Below are 20,409 nucleotides of genomic sequence, written 5' to 3'. Positions count from 1 at the left end.
CATACTTTAAAACATTCGTTAATATGCTTCATCCCATTCTGATCCTTGATATACTCTTAACTTTCATATCTGTCATTTTTCTCTTTCATCTGCCGCCAGAGGAATCCATTCACTTCTACTATTACTTTGGGGTTATAGTAATTTTAATTTTCCCGTGCCTTTACGCGGCAATACGTATTGATATGCATGGTTTGTAATTTATGTGTTATTATCGGGCTTTATATTTTCTTTTATATTCAAGGGTTCCATACTTTTTCTCCTCTTCCCGACTTCCAGTCAAGCGAATAATGGTCCAGAATTCGTATGGATTTTGAAATGAACATAGTTAATGTACTCAGAAAGAAATTGTAATGGCACGATCTTGATTTGACAAATTACCAGAATCTTCGAAAAGATAGAACTATCAAGAAGATATGTTCTTATTATGTTTGGAGATTGGATAGAATGTAAGAGTCATGTAACATGGCACATGATGATGGTACTGTGAATCATCACGTTTCATTAGAAACTCAGCATGACTAAATGTAATATAATCACGTTGATCAAGTGTCATTATATTATACTAATTCATGTATCAATTCCCAACATTACTTCAATAACATTCATATTTTAATCTCGAAAGTTTACAGAATATAGAAACTATCAGTTTCTATATGATGTAACACTGATAGCACGAAGAGATAAATAATTTCGGACAAGAATATTTATGAAAATATCCTCAGAAATATCGAAGATATTTATGATGATATTTTGGAATTTCTAAGTTCGAAGATTGATAAAGAAAATCTTCCGCAAGATTTTAGCATGACTTCGGAGCAATTAGGGTGTCTGTTCCCTAATTCTTAGATTACCAGACTAAAAAGGGGCATATTCGGTTTAATAATCCAACCATAGAATGTAGTTTTAAGTACTTGTGTCTATTTCGTAAAAACAGATATAAAACAGCGCATGTATTCTCAGTCCCAAAAATATATATTGCAAAAGAATTTAAAAAGGGAGCAAATGAAACTCACTCTACAATATTTTGTAGTAAAAATATTCATACGGCGACACTGAACAATGCAGGGTTGGCCTCGGATTCACGAACCTATAACATTTGTATATTTATTAATATACATAGTTGTAATAAAACAATTATATATATAAATTTATTAGTCTTTTTATATTAATAGTATATATATGTTTCATTTATTTCATTTTGTTATATAAAGATATTAATTTTTGTTATGTTATATGTGTATTAATATATTTTTAATATATATATATCAGTTGTATATTATAATAGTAGTTATAATAGTACTAAAAATAATATTAATATGGGTAAAAATGATAATCATGATAATACTTAGTGTTACTAATAAAATATATTAAAGTTAATAATAATATTAATGTTAGTTTTTAATTATAAATCTCATAATGATAATATCAGTAGTTTTTGATAAACTGTATAATTTAATAATAATGGTAGTGAAAATAATAATTTTTGATATTTGTACTTAATACTTGATCATAATAATTATAACAATCTTAATTCTAATGGTAATCTTTTAATAATAATAATATTAATAATACTTTTATTAATAATAATTCCTAATTGTTTCTAATACTAATATTAATGATAATAATAACAATTCTAAAAGTAATACTTTTATTACTAAAGCTAATAATGATAATAATTATAATACTAATAATAATGACAATAATAATATTAACAATAATAATATTAGTAATGATAATACTAATAAGTATTGAATTCTAATTATAATACTTTTGGTAATATTGATAATAACATTCATAATATTAATATTAATGATAACAATAATTAATATATAAAAAAATTAATAATACTAATACTAATATTAATAATAATTATAGTAATCATAACAATTATAATAATCATAATGATAATAATAATAATAATAATAATAATGAAATAATAATAATAAAAAGATTATACCTCACTCAAATAGGCTTAAAAAGATATATAATACCCCTGTCCGGGCTCGAACTCGTGACCACTCGCTAACCCGAATCACTCCCTAACCATTCGACCGTCCACACAATTCTGATTTAATATCAGTTGAAAAACAATATAACTCGTTTCTGTTTAATATCAGTCTTCATTCTTCTTCATACCCTTCGAACGACCAGAGGACCCAAGGCAAACAAATCGTGATTTAATTTAGGACTTGTAGACAACTAGAAAATCAGTAATTGATGTGTTTGATAAATAAAAAAAAATGAATACATCAAGCATCATCAGCGCCGCTGTTTGAAATAAAAAAAAATTGATTTTCGATTTTCATGGCTTTACAGCAAAAATATTTAACACGAAATAGTTTTCAATTCATATCTAGAAACTATATGCATCATCAATTAATCCAAAATCTTGAAAACAAATTCGAATTCTTCAACGAACAACTCATTTTGACTTTTTCTATATAACGTTTGACTTCGAAATTCAAAGTAATTAGAAAGAATTGGAGGTTGTAAACTTACAGATAGATCAAACGAAAGATTCCTAACACAATTGCATATTTAGATTTTGACATATGATCCAAGATTTAATTTTTTTTTGTACCGTACAGAGGTCTAACCTCATTTTCTGCATCTCTGATGTTTATTTTTTTTTTTTTTTTATAATAGAAGTAGAAATCTTATATTGTTTTAATGTATGGTTAGCACAAAGACAAGAGTTGTTAAAAGTCTGTTTATATTCTTTGATTGATTCGGTAGTGGGTTCACAAGAGGAACAGAAAGTAGGAAGAGATGACATAAATAAAAAGATGATATAATTACTCGTATAAAATCTGTTTATATATATTACTTTTATTAATTCATAAAAATATTAAATATAAGGATATGTTAATATTAATAATACTTATTAATTTTATTACTAATAATATGAATACTAATAATATTAGCAATATAAACAATAATAATATTAATGATAACTAAAATTAAAGAAAATTTTAATTTTAATTCTAATTCTAATCATATTAATAATATTATTAGTAATGATAACAATACTATTAGTTATAATAATAGTATAACAAATTTAATATATCCTATTTCATATATATATATATATATATATATATATATATATATATATATATATATATATATATATATATATATATATATATATATATATATATATATATATATATATATATATATAACATGGATCGTTTTCTTTTTTTTAAAAAAAATTTAACTAGATATAGTTCATTTACGTACTAGCGTTTACATTAACTTCTTAAATGTTCTAGATAACTTATTTAAATTCTAATCAACAAAAAGAAGTTAATATCGTTTACTTAATTAATTTGAAATCATATGTATAGATATATCCAATATTCATAGCCACGTTCTAATGCACGTTGCGTGTTATTTATATATATAATTTATGTTTTAAATAATAATTAGATAACTAATTATATATATTAAATAATTAAACTCAAAATATAACTTTACACCTTTAATATTTTGATAACGCTGACCAATTATGTTTGAAGCCATTTATATCCTATATGCTCTATCTCTTTAAAGTAACAAGTTTTTAATTATTTAAAATTATCTTTTATAATAACTAATTTACATAATAGTTCATTGATGTATGTAATATAATTATATTTGCATTTCTGTTTACAATTAAAGGTTTGTGGATCATCGGGAATGGTCGAAGGTCGATTGAATATATGAACACAGTTTAAACTTTTTAAGATTCAACTTAACAAACTTTGCTTATCGTGTCGGAAACATATAAAGATTAAAGTTTAAATTTGATCGGAAATCTCCGGGTCATCACATATGTTACTGTAAACTTTGTCTGACAGCTTTCAAAAGATCCTCCGTAATTTGCGGATCCCTTATAATATATATAGGTATTCTATGTAATTAGAATATCATCCGATATCCAAAAATCATTTCATATCAAAAATCCTTTATTCAAACCGTGTAAGATGAATTCCGCATCTAGTTCAAATTCCTCAGATTCCTACAGCTATTCCGATATGGATTTCCACTCGAGCTCCGAAAGCAGCGTAACCGGAATGGATCAACTAATTAGCCATCACCTATTCTGGATGAATTGGGGATGGGTTCGTAATCTACTTAATCATTGGAGACAAGAAGAAGGTGATCCCTTCCATCCACCACATTCACCTCTTGGTGAAGAACCTGAAGCACTTACCGGCGAACCTGTTCGTAACACCATTTTCACCCTCATTTCCAGAACAGCTCGCAACGACTACGTAATATCCAATATTCTAAATCTTATTCATCCGCTTGTCGCCAATCATCCGGGAGTAGTAGAAGAAGTCAACGAGCTTCGCTCTCGAGTAGTGACTTTGGAGAACATGATGCGCAACTTGCAGGCATCACAGGCACTACCAGCATCGACGGTAATAGTACCACCGACAACAACACCAACAGTACCATTACCACCACCAACAACAACATCCCCATCACATGCCTCAACATCACAATCTGTACCTCGGATATCAACATCATACGCATCATAGGTACCAAGGAGTACCAACAACAATAAACGATGAAGTATTAATTCATAACTTCATCGGAGAAATATTCTACGGCGATTAGGTAATCTCTAAAATCTTAGAGATTATTTATCCCAGTTCTAACCGTAAATGAATAGAGATGAAAGAAGGAAGAATAGAAACCCTGACAAGAATGGTGCGTAAGGTACAAGCTAGACTTGTTTTACCAATAGCATCAATAGTACCCTTAGCCTCACCAGCACAGTCAGTGCTGTCAACATCGCCTCTAACATCACAAGCTCCGCCAGTTCAAGAAAGCACCGTGGACATTATTACGAGTCAACAACGAGTATATTGTATCAATGAGTTATGAAGTAATAACTCAATTCCTATAAAGAATTTATATGTATATCTTATATACATAAATTTTAAAACCATCATAAATCTTTTCGTACTAAGCTATTATGTATGAATTGAAAAAGGGTAAATATTACTCGGATAATTCATATTACTAATATGCTATGATGTACATCCTTCATTAACGACTTAACCATCGTTAACTACAATCTCTGTTTCAACTCAATGAATTCCATTTCATAATAAACTAAGTGTATTATTCAATTACATAATTGATTTTACATTTTCATTTTCGATATACTCGAAACTTTCCAGAAAATATCATATGTGCCTTGCAAACTTCGCAAGAATTCCACAAGCATCAACATCCTTCACCAAGGAATATCAATAAAAATAAATTTCATTAGTGAAATACTCCGCGAAGATTATGTAATCTCTAATGTTTTAGAGATTATTCATTTCTAATTCAAGCTAAAAAAAAAATCAAATGAGCTTAATATGATATTAACTCATTAAAACAGTATTACATCTAAAGAAATATACATACATATATTTTCATAAAGATGGTAATAAAAATTCTTTTGTACAAAGTATTAATTGTGAAATCTTTAACGGGTAGGTAATACCCGGGAAAATATTTAAGTTCACAATTAATATGTTACACAGTACATCATTCGATTATTCAATAATCACTAACTACACTACTTTCACAACGCTATACATTCGTTCATAGAAATCTAAACAACCATTCTTATTTAAATTCAATTACATATTCTGACAGAACAGAATCCAAGTCAAGATTTAACAAATGACATCACTCTTAGATCTCTACATCTTTCAAATCTATACTTTGACTTCAAAACTGTGCAAGATCCTTTAGCGTTGTTTTTACCAAAAATAACCTTGCAATTTCTTTTTCAAAGTATCCAGTTTTACCCCACTTTCAACCAGTCAATTTCGACTTTTCAGATTAGCCTTATTATAACCTTGACATATACATTTTTGTTACCGGGGAACCTTTTATGTTCCACCACATTAGCAGTAAATTTATCAACAACTTCATTGATCCTTGACCTTCTGAAAATTCCTTATACTCATTGAAACCCTATCATGTACTCATCCACATCTTGTAACGGTAATTGCCATACCAACTACCGGGAATTAGCAATCAGTATTTTGAATCTCGAAGCATTTTCTACGACAACAGTTATATATAGATAACATCTATCTTCTAGACTTACATACTTCGAATGTGAAGTTTCTGAAAAACATCCCAAACTATGAACTAGTTCTCTGAAATTGGAACAATGCTGATGAAGCAGCAAAAATGGTAAACGACCTTAACAATCAAAAGTTTGATGATAAAGAATAGTATGGTGGTAAAGCTGAGAAAAAGAGAAGGTTGGGAACTGAAAAACGGATTGAGCAGACCATGAAGGAGGCTGTGGACAAATCACAAAGACTAAATCTACCTTCAAAGAATCCAAATGATTCAGTGTCTACTGAAATTATTAGCGAATACCTTGCTCCTTACTCTAAAACCTTTGCGGACAATATTCTTCATCATCATCTTATCTTAAATATTCTAAGATATCATCGTATCTCCCATTATAAATATCCTCCATATTTCTGAAGATTTTTCGAAACCATTCTTATCTGAAATCATTACCTCTTCGCGCTATATGTGTTACATCATAAAAGAAACTATTTTAGTTTCTAAAATCTGAAAAATTCGAAAAAATGGATGTTTTGAATTAATGTTGGGAACTAAAGCATGAGTTAGTATAATATAATGACACTTGATCAACGTGATTATATTACAGTAAGTCATGTTGAGTTTCTAATGGAACGTGATAAAGGTTTACAGATCACACCCTCATCACGAACCATGTTACATAACTCTTTCATTCTATATAATCTCTAAATATATCAAGAAAATATATTTCTTGATGATTCGGTCTTTTCCGGATATTCTGGTAATTTGACAAATCAAGATCGTGTCATTTCAATTTCTTTCTTAGAACATTAACTATGTTCATTCTGAAATCCATACCCACGAATTTTGGACCATTATTCGCTTGACTTAAAATCGGGAAGAGAAATCGAAAGCATGGAGCTCTGAAATATAAAGGAGAATATAAGCCCGATAACAATCCCGAAATTTACAAACCGTGTATATCAATGCGTATAGCAATATAAAGACATGGGAGAATGAAAAACACTATAACCCCAAGGTAATGGTAGAAGAAAATAACTTTCTCTGGCGGTAGATGAAAAAGAAGAAAGACAGATATGAAATTTAGGAGTATATCAAGAATCAGAACTGGATGAAGCATTTCACAATCTTTTGGAAGTATGAAATGAGGAAGAAGATATAGGAGTGGTGAAAATAATGAAACAGAGGAGGTTAATTTATAGCGAATTATCAGACATAGCAATCGAGGTAGATTACGCATTTAATCAAAGAAAATCCTAATTTTCGAAAAATCCGAAGAATCAAATCTTATTTAGATTATGAAGATTTTCTATTCCTTAAATTCCGGAAATCAATCGTTAATACGTCAAAAGTTAAAATGAATCTCTATTCCCTCATTTCACTCTTTTACGATAACTTCTCTCATACGCTTCGAGTAATTGGATTGTTTTATCCATATTATTCAACGGTAATAAAACTCTATTTATCAACTCATGTACGTTATGAAAACATTTTTATTGTTAGCCATGACGACCTCACTCAAATCTTTAACGGGGAGGTACTGTGATGACCCGAAAATTTCTGACCAAATTTAAACTTAATCTTTAACGTTTCCGACACGATAAGCAAAGTCTATGAAGTTGAATCTCAAAATTTTGAACTATTCAATTACCCTTCGATTGTTCTCAACGATTCGCGAACAATTATATGTAAATAGATACATATACTATAACTTGAAAACGTAACAAAGTGTTAAGTAAATGATACTATGCATTAAACTTATTGGTTTGATTATCTGATTAATATATTTAACTACAAAGTTAAAAGATTATGCTAAACAATTGAATTAAAAGATATTTACTGAGTCCCTTAATGATTATGATATTATTACGGGTCTCTGTTGTAAGGTCCACGTTGATTTGGGAAATCATTCATGTTTAACGGTATTCGGAATTAATGGTAAAGTGTTTGTTTAAATAACGTAATTTGGACACATACAATAATAAGGAATATTAACTGTTAGAATTAGATATATGAATAACTTGCAAAGTGTATTTAAAACGTGTTTATATATATATATATATATATATATATATATATATATATATATATATATATATATATATATATATATTAGATATATTTGATTTCAAATTAATTAAGTAAACGATTGTTACGCTCTCTTATGGATTCGATTGAAATTTAGATATGTCATATAGTACATAAAGAAGTAATAAACGCTAGTACATAAATGAACTACTTAGTTAAGTTTTAAAATAAAAACGTCATATGATATAATAAATTTGAGATTAATTTAATTATAAAACGTTATGAGTAAAAAGGATACTATTATATATATATATATATATATATATATATATATATATATATATATATATATATATATATATATATATATATATAACGAGGCGATAATTTATAGAAGTAAATGACCAAAACACTCGAAAGTTTAAGATATACTTTGAGTGGTATAGTTTATGGATAACTTAAGGCTATATTTTGACAAAGGTACGTGACACGAAACGTAAAATGCAAGTTTTCTAAATGTACGAAAGAACGTTCGAAAAACCGGAACCGGGACATAAGTCGAGTGATGACGTACGACTTATCGGAACTAAAATTACAAATCAACTATGCACGTGAATTTAATATAATATATAATTAATTATTTAAATTATATATATTATATATTTATTTATTTATGTCGACAAGCTAGATTACAAAAAAAATTTGAGCTGGCAATTGATCTCATGCGATAGCATGAGTATTGCACTCCAGAGTCATGCGATCGCATGACCACAGGGATCAGCAAACATCTATAAATTCGAGCGAGTTCAGGCTTAATCACACACATATATTCATTTTTACTCCGTATGTATTTATTAATTATATTATTATTATTATTATTTTTAATATTAATATTATTAGTAGTATTATACATAAAATATTACGACAAGGTCATGAGCGTGTCACTTTCAAAACGAGTTTTGAGCGGGATAGAGCTAAGGAAATTATGAGTATTGTTCACAAGTTAAACCTAGTGTTTATCATCTCCGTTGAGTCTACGTACTTTCCTGCAATATTGAATCACAATATTGATACGTGAGCATTCATATCTTATCTTTTATATACTAATAGTGTATACATGTCTAGTGCTCGAGTATATATGTTTATGCATGCTTGTATACTAAATTTCGTCGTTAAACAGTTTATAATGAATCACGAATTAAATACATATATTACTGGTAAAAGGTATATGATATACATGTTTTTGGAAAGCTGGCGAAAAATCAATATCTTTTCATTTAGAAATCGCGTAATTTCGATGAACGGATTAAAAGATGTAATCAACTGAATTATGATTGACGTTAATTGAAATTGCTTTTGAATCTGCAATTAAGATTTAAACAACTTGTTTACGAGATTGATAAATTGGATTTTTTTACCAACCGAGTAAATGAATCCTTATATAAGGTACATCTCGTTTTGTTGAACTTTTGTCAAAATTGACTTTTTGAAATGACTTTTGATAACTTTTGTATGTAGATCTCGAGCATTAGGATTGTGATACACTATGACCTGACCTAGCTTGATAGACATTTATTGACCAACATATGTTCTCTAGGTTGAGATCTACGATTAATTGGTAATCCGAGTTTCGGTCACATTTTGGTGAACAACTTTATATGCTGCTAAGGTGAGTTTCATTTGCTCCCTTTTTAATTACTTTTGCAATATATATTTTTGGGCTGAGAATACATGCACTTTATTTTAAACGCAATGGATACAAGTACATACTAAATTCTACACCGATTTTGAACCGAAAATCCCTTAGCTTTGGTAACTAGTAACTGCCGGTTATAAGAACTGGTGGGCGCGAGTAGTTATATATGGATCCATAGGGCTTGACATCCCCGTCTGTTCCAGGTATAGAAACCCTAGCCTGAACTATAAAACAGACGTATGCTATTTGAGTTTAATATACGTTGGATTGCGTGTATTGTACATGTTGGTTGCATGTATGTTAAAATAGGGGTACTTATTATATAGACGTTAAAGCTTAGTTACCAGGGTGCTCAATATTGTAGAATAATTTGATAAACGTTTCTGGATGAAACAACTGAAATCTTGTGATCCACCTTTACATATAGATTATACGAAACAATAAAACTATGAACTCACCAACCTTTGTGTTGACACTTATTAGCATGTTTATTCTCAGGTTTCCTACAAGTCCTCCGCTGTTTGCATATATGTTAGACAAGCTATGTCATGGAGTCTTACATGACATATTTTTCAAGGAAACGTTGCATTCACCAAATCATCACCATGTATCTTATTTTGACTGCATTGTCAACGAAAGTATCATTGTAAACTATTATATTACGGTGATTGTCTATATGTAGAAATCATCAGATGTCGAAAACCTTTGATTTAAATATTAATTTATGGTGTGCCTTTTCAAAAGAATGCAATGTTTACAAAACGTATCATATAGAGGTCAAATACCTCGCAATGAAATCGATGAATGACGTGTTCGTCCATATGGATTTGGAGCGATCGTCACAAATCTAAAGAGAAGGATTAATATGTAAGTTAGTATAATAGTGAAGGGATAAGTAGCAAAAAAGTTAATTGATCGTGTCAGGGAATCACCTTCCCCAAATTTTCTCCAAAATTCTCTGCAACATCCTAACCTCATAAAACCTAAATGAAGCTTTTAAGTTTGCGCCAAAAAACAAAAATTAATCATCTAAACATACTATACTATATATATAAGTATCATATAACATAATAAAATTGTTCAAAACTCGATTTTTACACATTTACATATCTCAAATATGTAAAAACTCAAGAACAACCATTGAACATATGATGCCCTCTCTTTCATGATGCCAGGTGCGGTTGTACCTCCAGCCCCACCCCAGATCCGGCCCTGCCTCTCATTAATAAGGTTGTCGTTAGATAAAGTGACAGAAATTAGTCAAGTGAAAGCTCAGTTACTAGTCAAGTTGAAATAAAGAGGATCCGTTGGAGTCGTTATATGAAATATATGTTTTTTTTTTTTTTTTTTTTTTTTATGTTATGATTATGACTTGTGCATTTATCACCTACTTCAAATTCATGTCCCATACAACAAACTGACTTGTTTGATGTTTCCAACCAGCTGATCCACCAACATTATTAACATCAATAGTATAGTATACTAGACATTCATCTTGAAGAACAAATATACTTGTCCATATAATTCTGTATGGGAACAATAGCTCACTTTTCAGAGTTGAGACAAACAACAAACGTCCAGTGATGCACCCCAACTTCAAACTATTCTAAACAACATTCTTGACTCCATTAAAATTTGGCTTATGCGCCAATTACAAAAGTATAAACTATGAACAGCTCGTTGTAAAACTAATATGAAGAAACAAAAAAACATACTAAAGAGTAAAAGGATGACTACAGAGCCTCTCTTTGAATCTTTTCAACTTCTTCACGCTGTTTTCTCTCTGCTTCCTCAACTTCTCTTTCGGCATCTTCTTTATCCTCTTTAATGTCACGAGCTTCAAACTCTTTAGCTGCTGCCATTGCCTTTACAACAGGATCTCTTAATTCGGATATTATCCCACCACCCACTCTATATTCTTCTTCATCTCCAACCAGAAATATACGTTTATCGGGGCCCGTAGCCATTGGAATGTCAACTGATAGCAACTTCATATCATACTGCAATAAAAAAAAAACCAGTAGAAAGTTATTACTACAAAATGAATAACAAAATTACAGATGTGAATATGTGGGCCGGTTGGACCATAGGTACAAAACAAGTACATATATAGTTCGAATAAAACCTAGCCCGACACTATTACTGACCCAACTGAACTACTCACACACATTGGGCTAGAATCTATACCATTTAAACCATTTACTTTTTGGATCAATTCTTTATATAGATAAATATGCGACCATTTAGAGTGATAAGAAAAGGATCCGTTGAAATTACTACGACTATTGACATTACATTTAAAAGGTTCAAACAGAAACGGGAACCACCAAAAAGTACAGAACTGCGAAACCATCAAATTATAGGGATCTTCAAATGAGAGTAGATTCAATCACATGTGGATATTGAAGTAGATTAAGGTAAAAAAAAAAATTGTTTAAGAAAACATTAAAGTTAGCTTTAAAATCACATTTATATTTTTCGTTCACATCTGCACATCTAATTTGTGAACATTTCATATGATAAAAAATTTAACATGCATTTTGTGATTCTGTTTATCAATGATATGAATATAGAATAACATTTATATGTAAATTTGTAATTTGGTGTGTTAACATATATAAAAAAAACATGTAATTTAATCGCAGTTCTTTACCTTTTATGGTTCTACTTTAAGCCTAACCCTAAATATATATAAGTTGATGCAAAATCAACCGAACACAACCCATTTTGACCTGCCCACTTTGCTATCTATAGACATACTTGCGCTCTTTCAGGGTGATCCTGTGATTACACAAGGCTAAAGCAGACTAACATGCAGCAGGATCATCAAGATTCTAGAGTGGACTATTACATATATTCCTTTTACTTCTAAAACTGAACATAACCCAATAACCTGGATCATTTGGAAAGACCAAAAAAAAAAGTCATTAAACGGTAAAGTTGATAAACTAACCTGGCCTTTTTTATTCTTGACTTCAACACTAACCAAGCCTTTCATCTCGGCACCACGTATTGGGAAAATAAGAAAGCAACGCTTGTTTCTGATCCCTGCTTTAAAATTCTTTAGTGTTAAACCGCCTCCAGACATGACATATGCCCTTAAATCTGTTCCAGTAAGTGGAGCACCCATTATTTCAAGAATGCCAGCTGAGGTGTTAAGTTTTCTCATTGCCATCCGATAAACCTTGTCGGGATTGATAATAAATCTAGAAGGCAGATATAATCCCTTAACAATACAAAAAAAAAGGTCAATCACAAGTGCTAGATAAACAAAAATTGGTGGTATTACTCAAAGTATTTTAAACTATGTTTTAGTTTTAAAAAAATCAGTATAAGAACTAGAAAAAATTGTTATCATAAGTGATATATATCATTCATAGTCATTAGACTTACAAATCTTATCCTAATATCCTCCACCAAAACCCAAGTTTGTAAGAACAATGTTAATGAAAGAGATATAATACAAAGCATATACATACGTTGTCAAACAAATTTTCAGCCTGATCTGCTTACAACACTAAAACAAGCCTAATTGTATACATTAACATCAGCAATTTACATCAATAATCGAATTTGATAAAGAAACTCACAGCGAATGCAACAATAGCAGACGAAAGAGCAAGAAAACCATACTTAGACATACCCTCAGAAAGCCCAATAAAAGTATTAGCAACCCCAAACATGACCCTCCAAAGCAAAATACACACAAATACACCACCAGCACCTAACAAAACCATACTATTCCTTCTCCAAAACGCTTCCATTTGCAATCCAACCGCCTGTTTATACCTCGAAAACGCTTTCGTAACAGTTGTTGCAGGTTCCTTAATCTTACTCTTCAACGAGTTCACATCCACTTTCCCGCCCAAATTCGAACCGTTAGTAGAAATGTATCTAAACCCTAGAAAAGTCCTACTTAAATTAGTTTCTGTAAATACGTGTTGCTTTTGAGACGAATTTAGGGGAAATTTAGACAATGAAGGAGTTTTAGGGTTTAGGTTAGCGTTACGAGAAATGAAGTGTGAAATTGGAGATGAAATTGGGGGTTTTGAATAATGGTGATGATGAAGAAACCAAAGAAAAATTGATTTGGCAGATGAAGGTGGTTTTGACATTCTTAGATTCACGAATTACACAAACTCGAAGATATAAAATGAAATTGAATCCAAAAACTGTTATTAGAAAACTTTTTATCCAAAAACTATTGTTAGATCGATTAATCGATTGATCTTACTTGAGCAACAAGTAAAAGCAAGTATTTTGGAAGTTTTAAATTATAAAACTTTTTATCTGTATATTAGGAAACTTAAGAACACCATTTTAATTTATGTTATTTTCATTCGGTACTAGCTTAAGACCCGCGAATTCGCGGGTTTCGTTAATAAAATTTTTGAAAATAATAAATTATGTGTTAGCTCATGCAAATGCGTCATAAATTATGTATAATAAACAAATTGAATGTATAAAACAAATGATCAATATAATGTTAAGCATTTTTGAGAAAGCCTATGCATGAACTACAGACCAAATAGAAACATATAACTATACGAAGAACAAACCAAATAGAAACATATAACTGATGAAGAGTTTGCTGATAGAAGATGTATTTAATGACAAATAAAGCACAATAATTGAAATACGGAGAAAAAAACCAAACAAATTTCAATGTTCAACTTTGTGCAATCAGTGAAAAATGTGTGTAAACAATTTCTATAGCAGTAGTTTGTAAAAATCACTGAAAAAAATCGAATAAGCATTTGTTAAATTATAGTATCTCGAGAACACACGATGCTCTCTCTTCTCTCCTTCTCTCTCTTACATACATCTGACTTCCGGTAAACATTCCGGCAATTAATCTTACAATCGTTTGTTCTTTTTATTATTTTTATTTTAATTCAGTTCTAGTACAATGTTCAACATACCTACATCACCTTTCACCCCTAATCAACCTACTGCAAACCGCCCTCATCGCTATACCCATACCTTGAACAACACCAACCACATCAAATATCAACCGGACAATGTAGGAATCTGGGTCAAGGTGGAAAAGAATCGAAGCAATCACTCTGAACAGACTCACACCAAGCAGACCCAAATAGGTGAAGACTTCCCTCATCTCAGCCGCCACCAATACAACCCTAAACCCCACCTAAACCCTAGATTAAATTCTGCAAGCAATATGATTTATCAAAGATTCAAACAACAGGAACAAGCCAGAAATCTTATTCACAATTTCGGTAACCCTACAACTTCCAACAAACCACCACAACCGTTAAACAAAAACATCACATCCTTCCTATTTTTTAACTTCCCTGAAACTTGGACCGCTGCCAACCTGTGGGGTCTTTTCAAAAAATACGGTGACCTTTTTGAAGTTTACATCCCAAAGACAAGATTAAAAAATGGTAAAAGATATGGTTTCGTACGGTTCAAGAATGTGCACAACCATCAGATTGATATGTTACTTCGTAAACTTAACTTGGTGGAGGCTGATGGTATGCTACTTGTTGCATACAAAGCTCACGATCGAAATCCTCCAAACACCCACAAAACCATAAACCAACACACCAAACAGAAAACTAATCAATCCCCTGCCTCGAAACCAACCTATATCCCAACCAACCTCACCGATGAACGCAATTACGGCGATGTCGTTTACAACAAAAAACAGACTGTGTCCTCGCTTCATACAAAAGAATTCTCTGTCAAAATACCCACTGATGAAAAACTCATTGATATTCTTGGTCATGCCGTAATCGGGAAAATAAAAGTTATCGAACACCTTGAATACTTCAATGAAATTTGCAAATCGGAAAATCTCCTCGGATTTGAATCAAAATATCTTGGTGGGAGAGATGTCATGCTCATCTATGAGGACAAAAGACTAGCACTTGAGATGCTAAGCGATAAGAAAAACCCTTTATGGAATTGGCTAGACGATATACAACCTTGGGACCCGGAGGAATATTCATCTTCGGGTCGACTTGTTTGGATCGACATCAAGGGGGTCCCTATTACTTGTTGGTCTGAAGTTACGTTCAACAAAATTGCAAGCTGTTGGGGTGAGGTCATCAAACTTGAAAATTGTTCCATTGAAGTTAAAGGTTCACAAGATCTATCTCTTGGCAAGGCACTAATCAAAACGAATTATCACGCTCTTATCAACGGTCTTGTCTACATTCATCACGACAATAAAATCACCCCTGCCTATGTGAACGAAAATAATTTGCAACCTATTGATTTCAACTCCACCGATAACGAATCTTCATGCTGGGACGATGATGATCATACCGAGGATTATATCTCTGATGAGGATTCGTGCATGGATGGTGATCAAAAATACGATGACCAAGCCTCTCAACCGGAAAAACTAGACTCACCAGGTAATCCATCGGTTCAACATAACACCGGTGACACTTCGTTTTCTTCAAAAAAGATGAATGCTACCACCTTCCCAACCAACCATATTAATTGCCACCCAACTGAATTTAGCGAATCTCAAAGTCAAAACATTCATATTACCCAAGAGGATTCCCACGTTTCGGATACCCAACATGTTAACCACCTACACAGTCACCAAAAACACTATCATAACTCCTCACCCAACTCCCCATGCCCCACCGTAATTCACATGCCCAATGCCAATGAACCAAATATCCCTATAAGCCCAATCCAAATCATAAATAACTTAATAGCTGAAAAGCCCATTGACTCTCATACCTCATCCTCACACGAGCCCAACAAGCAGACTATGGACCCGATCTGTGAATTAAATAAGCCTATTACCGAATTGAATTCACCGTCCGAATCTGTAGATGAGGATACCACAGCTTCGGCTTCACCCACAGATAATAACATCCAAGGAGATAATTCAAATGTTAACCCTAGCCAACTGCCTATAATCGAAGAAACCGATATCTTCTGCAACCCGTCTATTGCTACCAATAAATCAAAAGGTAAAGGATCAAAAAAATCTAAAGCCATGGGTAAAGCAAGTTCGAAAATCCTCAGTTACGATACCACATACTTTAAGAAGAAAGCTCACGACAACTTGGTACCAAGCCCTTCAAAGCCAATTACACATGCTAATCCACCTTCTGATCTCAACAAAAAAGGCTCTAGGTCAAAATTTTTATATGTTAAACAATGTGCTAGAAGCGGACAAAAGCTGAAACTGTCACAACTTTCTAGAAAGACGACATCATCTACTAGTAAAAAGCCATCGAGCAAAGGTGGGAACCGATCAAAATTGACCTCTTCCAACACTATCGACACCAATGAATTCGGCCAAGAGCTGGGAATTCGTTGGACCGCGGATCACTGACCTCCTATCATCCACTCCCTCTGTAAGTTTCTCAATGTCTTGTATTTCTCTTAATATTCGGGGTGTGGGACAATCGGGTAAAATAAAATGGCTTAAAAAAATATGCATTGAGGAAAATCCGATTATTCTAGGTCTACAAGAAACCAAATGTGCTCAATCTCCTGACTCCCTAATTGAATCGTTTTGGTATAATTCGAACTTTCAATTTGTACAAAAGGATGCAATCGGGGCATCAGGGGGTTTACTCTTAATTTGGGATCCAACCACTTTTTCTTTCGAACAAGCCCTAGAGGGGGAATTCTTTATCGCCATTAAAGGGACATGGGCGGGTTACAATTCTGACATTGTAATTGTAAACGTCTATGGCCCGCACTCCCACCAGAAAAAAATCAAATTTTGGGCAGAACTCACAAACCTAATCAATTACATCAATGTCCCTCACATCATTTTCGGTGACTTCAATGAAGTCAGATCCAAATCCGAACGTCTCAACTGTAATTTTAAACAAACATGGGCTGATAACTTCAATAACTTCATAAATAACTCGAATTTAATCGACCTTCCTTTAGGGGAAAGAAGTTCACCCGTATCTGTATTAATAAAATGAAATTCAGTAAACTCAATCGATTCCTTATCTCTGAAAATATCCTAAATCTATGGCCAGACATCTCCTCCAAAACCCTTGATCGAGACCTCTCAGATCATTGCCCAATCATACTCAAAAATTCATTCATCGATTTCGGCCCTAAACCTACGCGCGTCTTCAACACTTGGCTAAACCTACCAAATGCTGATGATATCATAAAAGCCACATGGCTACTCCCCGTACCCGGTAACCGCCCAGACTGTATCTTTCGAAATAAATTAAAAAACGTTAAACTCGAACTTAAAAAATGTAGTCATCAATTAAACGACCTTGACAACGAAATCAAAATGCACTTGAACGCCTCCAATGAATGGGAAAAACTCGCGGAATCTAGACCTCTAACCGAAATCGAAAGAAAATCTTGGTTAAACGATAAAATGCAACACTTTGAAAAAGAAAAAAAGAAAACTAACATGCTCAAACAAAAAGCACGAATTAAATGGAACCTCGAGGGCGATGAAAACTCCAAATACTTTCACAACTACATTAAACGACGCATAAGCAAAAACAACATCCGTGGCATATCACTAAATGGATCATGGTCAGAAGAACCTAACACAATAAAAAACGAAGCTCTTAAATATTTCGAAACAATTTTCACATCCAAAAAGAGAAAAGGGATATGCCCATTTGAAAATGAACCTAACCGCTCCTACATATCCCACACGGATAATCTCCTCCTTGAAGCCCGTTTTTCTGAAAATGAAATATGGGATGCACTTCATGGTTGTGACAGCTCAAAGGCCCCCGGTCCTGACGGCTTCAACATGAAATTCTTCAAGAAATACTGGTGGTTGATAAAAGACGATCTCATCAATGCCCTTGAATGGTTTTGGTGTAATTCCGAAATATCCAAAGGCTGCAATGCATCTTTTTTCACACTAATTCCTAAGAAAGCCAACCCAATTGGTTTCAACGAATATCGCCCAATATGTCTAATCGGTAGCTACTATAAAATCCTCACCAAAATTCTTGCAAACCGCATCTCAAAAGTTATCCACAAATTAATCGGAATTGAACAAACCGCTTTCCTGAAAGGTCGAAACATCTTAGATAGTGTCCTAATCGCAAATGAAATAATAGATGAACTCAAAAGGAAGAAACAAAAAGGCCTCATTTTCAAAGTTGATTTTGAAAAAGCCTTCGATTGCATAGAATGGGACTTCCTTTTCGACACTATGAAATTCATGGGCTTCGGACCTAAATGGATCAGCTTTATTCGTGCTTGCCTCTCCTCGTCTTCCATCTCCATTCTCATTAATGGATCCCCAACCAGGGAATTTTCTCCCGGCAGGGGTATCCGTCAAGGAGATCCCATTTCCCCCTTTCTATTTATCATTGCCGCTGAAGGCCTTAACATCCTCACTAAGCGTGCAATTGCAAACGACCAATTCCGTGGCATCTGCGTTGGACACGACAAGATTGTGGTATCACACCTCCAATATGCGGATGACACTATCTTCTTTGGCGAATGGAGCAAACGCAATGCAAAGAATACCTCTAAATTATTAAAATGTTTCGAAAATATCTCCGGACTTAAGGTAAATCTTAAAAAAAGCAATCTTTACGGAATTGGGGTCCCGAAAAAGGATGTTGAGGAAATGGCTACTTATATCGGATGCTCGGCCGACTCAACCCCTTTCACATACCTCGGGTTACCCATCGGCACTCCTTCCACAAAACCCTCCACTTGGCAACCAATCATTGAAAAATTCGATAAACGTTTCTCCGACTGGAAAGCGAAATCCATATCTTTTGGTGGTCGCTTAACCTTAATCAAATCGGTCCTCACTAGCATCCCTTTATACTACTTTTCCCTATTTCATGCACCCATTAAAATAATTAACACACTCGAAACAAAACGAAGGAAATTTTTTTGGGGTGGGGCGGAAGCGGATAACAAAATTAACTGGATTAAATGGGAACACATCCTCTTACCTTATGAAAAAGGCGGGTTAAACATCGGGTCCTTAATTTGCAAAAACATATCTCTACTCTGCAAATGGTGGTGGAGATTCTTTAATGAAAAAAATGCACTTTGGGTTAAAATTATATCGAGCATTTACGGGGAGGGGGGGGTTTCTACTAACGTTTTCTCAAGAAATGTTGCAGGTCGCACAATTTGGAATGAAATCATCAAAGCAGGGAAAACTGCGGACAGCTACGGAGCAAACTTCACAAATTCAATTTCCAAAAATATCGGAAATGGCTCAAACACCAAATTTTGGCATGACAACTGGTGCGGCACAGAAAAATTTTGTAATCAATTTCGAAGATTATTCATGCTTGAATCAAACAAAAACGTCACGGTTGCGGAAAGACTCAAGATAATCAACTCAACAACAACTACTTCATGGAATTGGTCCCGTACACCCAACGGTAGATGCCTCACCGAATTAACAGAACTAAATCACCTTATAGAAACAATCAGTCTCTCAGATAAGCCTGATACCTGGAAATGGAATCTTGACCAATCCGGCATATTTACAACAAAAGCATTAGCCACCATCCTCGACAACCTAAAACTTGATACACCATCTTCTACCTTTAAGACACCTAGAAATAAACTCTTACCCCAAAAAATTAACATCTTCATTTGGAGAGTTCTATACGGGAGAATCCCGACGCGCGTAGAAC

General features: G+C 32.8%; 2 protein-coding genes across 2 annotated transcripts; one reads left to right on the top strand and one right to left on the bottom strand.

The window, feature by feature from the left end:
* Nucleotides 1-11,328: 11,328 nt before the first annotated feature.
* Nucleotides 11,329-13,917, bottom strand: LOC139863188 (uncharacterized). Its single transcript, XM_071851836.1, has 3 exons — nt 13,393-13,917; nt 12,756-13,028; nt 11,329-11,802 (listed from the first exon to the last, which is right to left on the bottom strand). The coding sequence occupies exons 1-3, from the start codon at nt 13,915-13,917 to the stop codon at nt 11,536-11,538; spliced, it is 1,065 nt and encodes a 354-aa protein (XP_071707937.1). The 3' UTR covers nt 11,329-11,535.
* Nucleotides 13,918-17,160: 3,243 nt separating this feature from the next.
* LOC139863187 (uncharacterized) lies at nt 17,161-17,733 on the top strand. Its single transcript, XM_071851835.1, has one exon. It carries the CDS (start codon nt 17,161-17,163, stop codon nt 17,731-17,733), a length of 573 nt encoding a protein of 190 aa, XP_071707936.1.
* The last annotated feature ends 2,676 nt before the right edge of the window (nt 17,734-20,409 follow it).

This window comes from Rutidosis leptorrhynchoides, chromosome 8 (genome assembly GCF_046630445.1).
Source record: "Rutidosis leptorrhynchoides isolate AG116_Rl617_1_P2 chromosome 8, CSIRO_AGI_Rlap_v1, whole genome shotgun sequence".
In the NCBI taxonomy this organism is placed as follows: domain Eukaryota; kingdom Viridiplantae; phylum Streptophyta; class Magnoliopsida; order Asterales; family Asteraceae; genus Rutidosis; species Rutidosis leptorrhynchoides.
Note: the sequence above shows the minus strand (reverse complement) of the source record. Positions and strands in the feature narration are given on the sequence as shown.

Excerpts from the sequence above, each read along its gene's own strand:
- LOC139863187 (XM_071851835.1), top strand. The coding sequence starts at position 17,161 with ATGTCTTGTATTTCTCTTAATATTCGGGGTGTGGGACAATCGGGTAAA.
- LOC139863188 (XM_071851836.1), bottom strand. The coding sequence starts at position 13,917 with ATGTCAAAACCACCTTCATCTGCCAAATCAATTTTTCTTTGGTTTCTT. Across the intron at positions 13,029-13,392 it reads CTGCTATTGTTGCATTCGCT|GGATTATATCTGCCTTCTAG; the intron begins GTGAGTTTCTTT and ends TGTATTGTTAAG. Across the intron at positions 11,803-12,755 it reads TCAAGAATAAAAAAGGCCAG|TATGATATGAAGTTGCTATC; the intron begins GTTAGTTTATCA and ends TTTTTATTGCAG.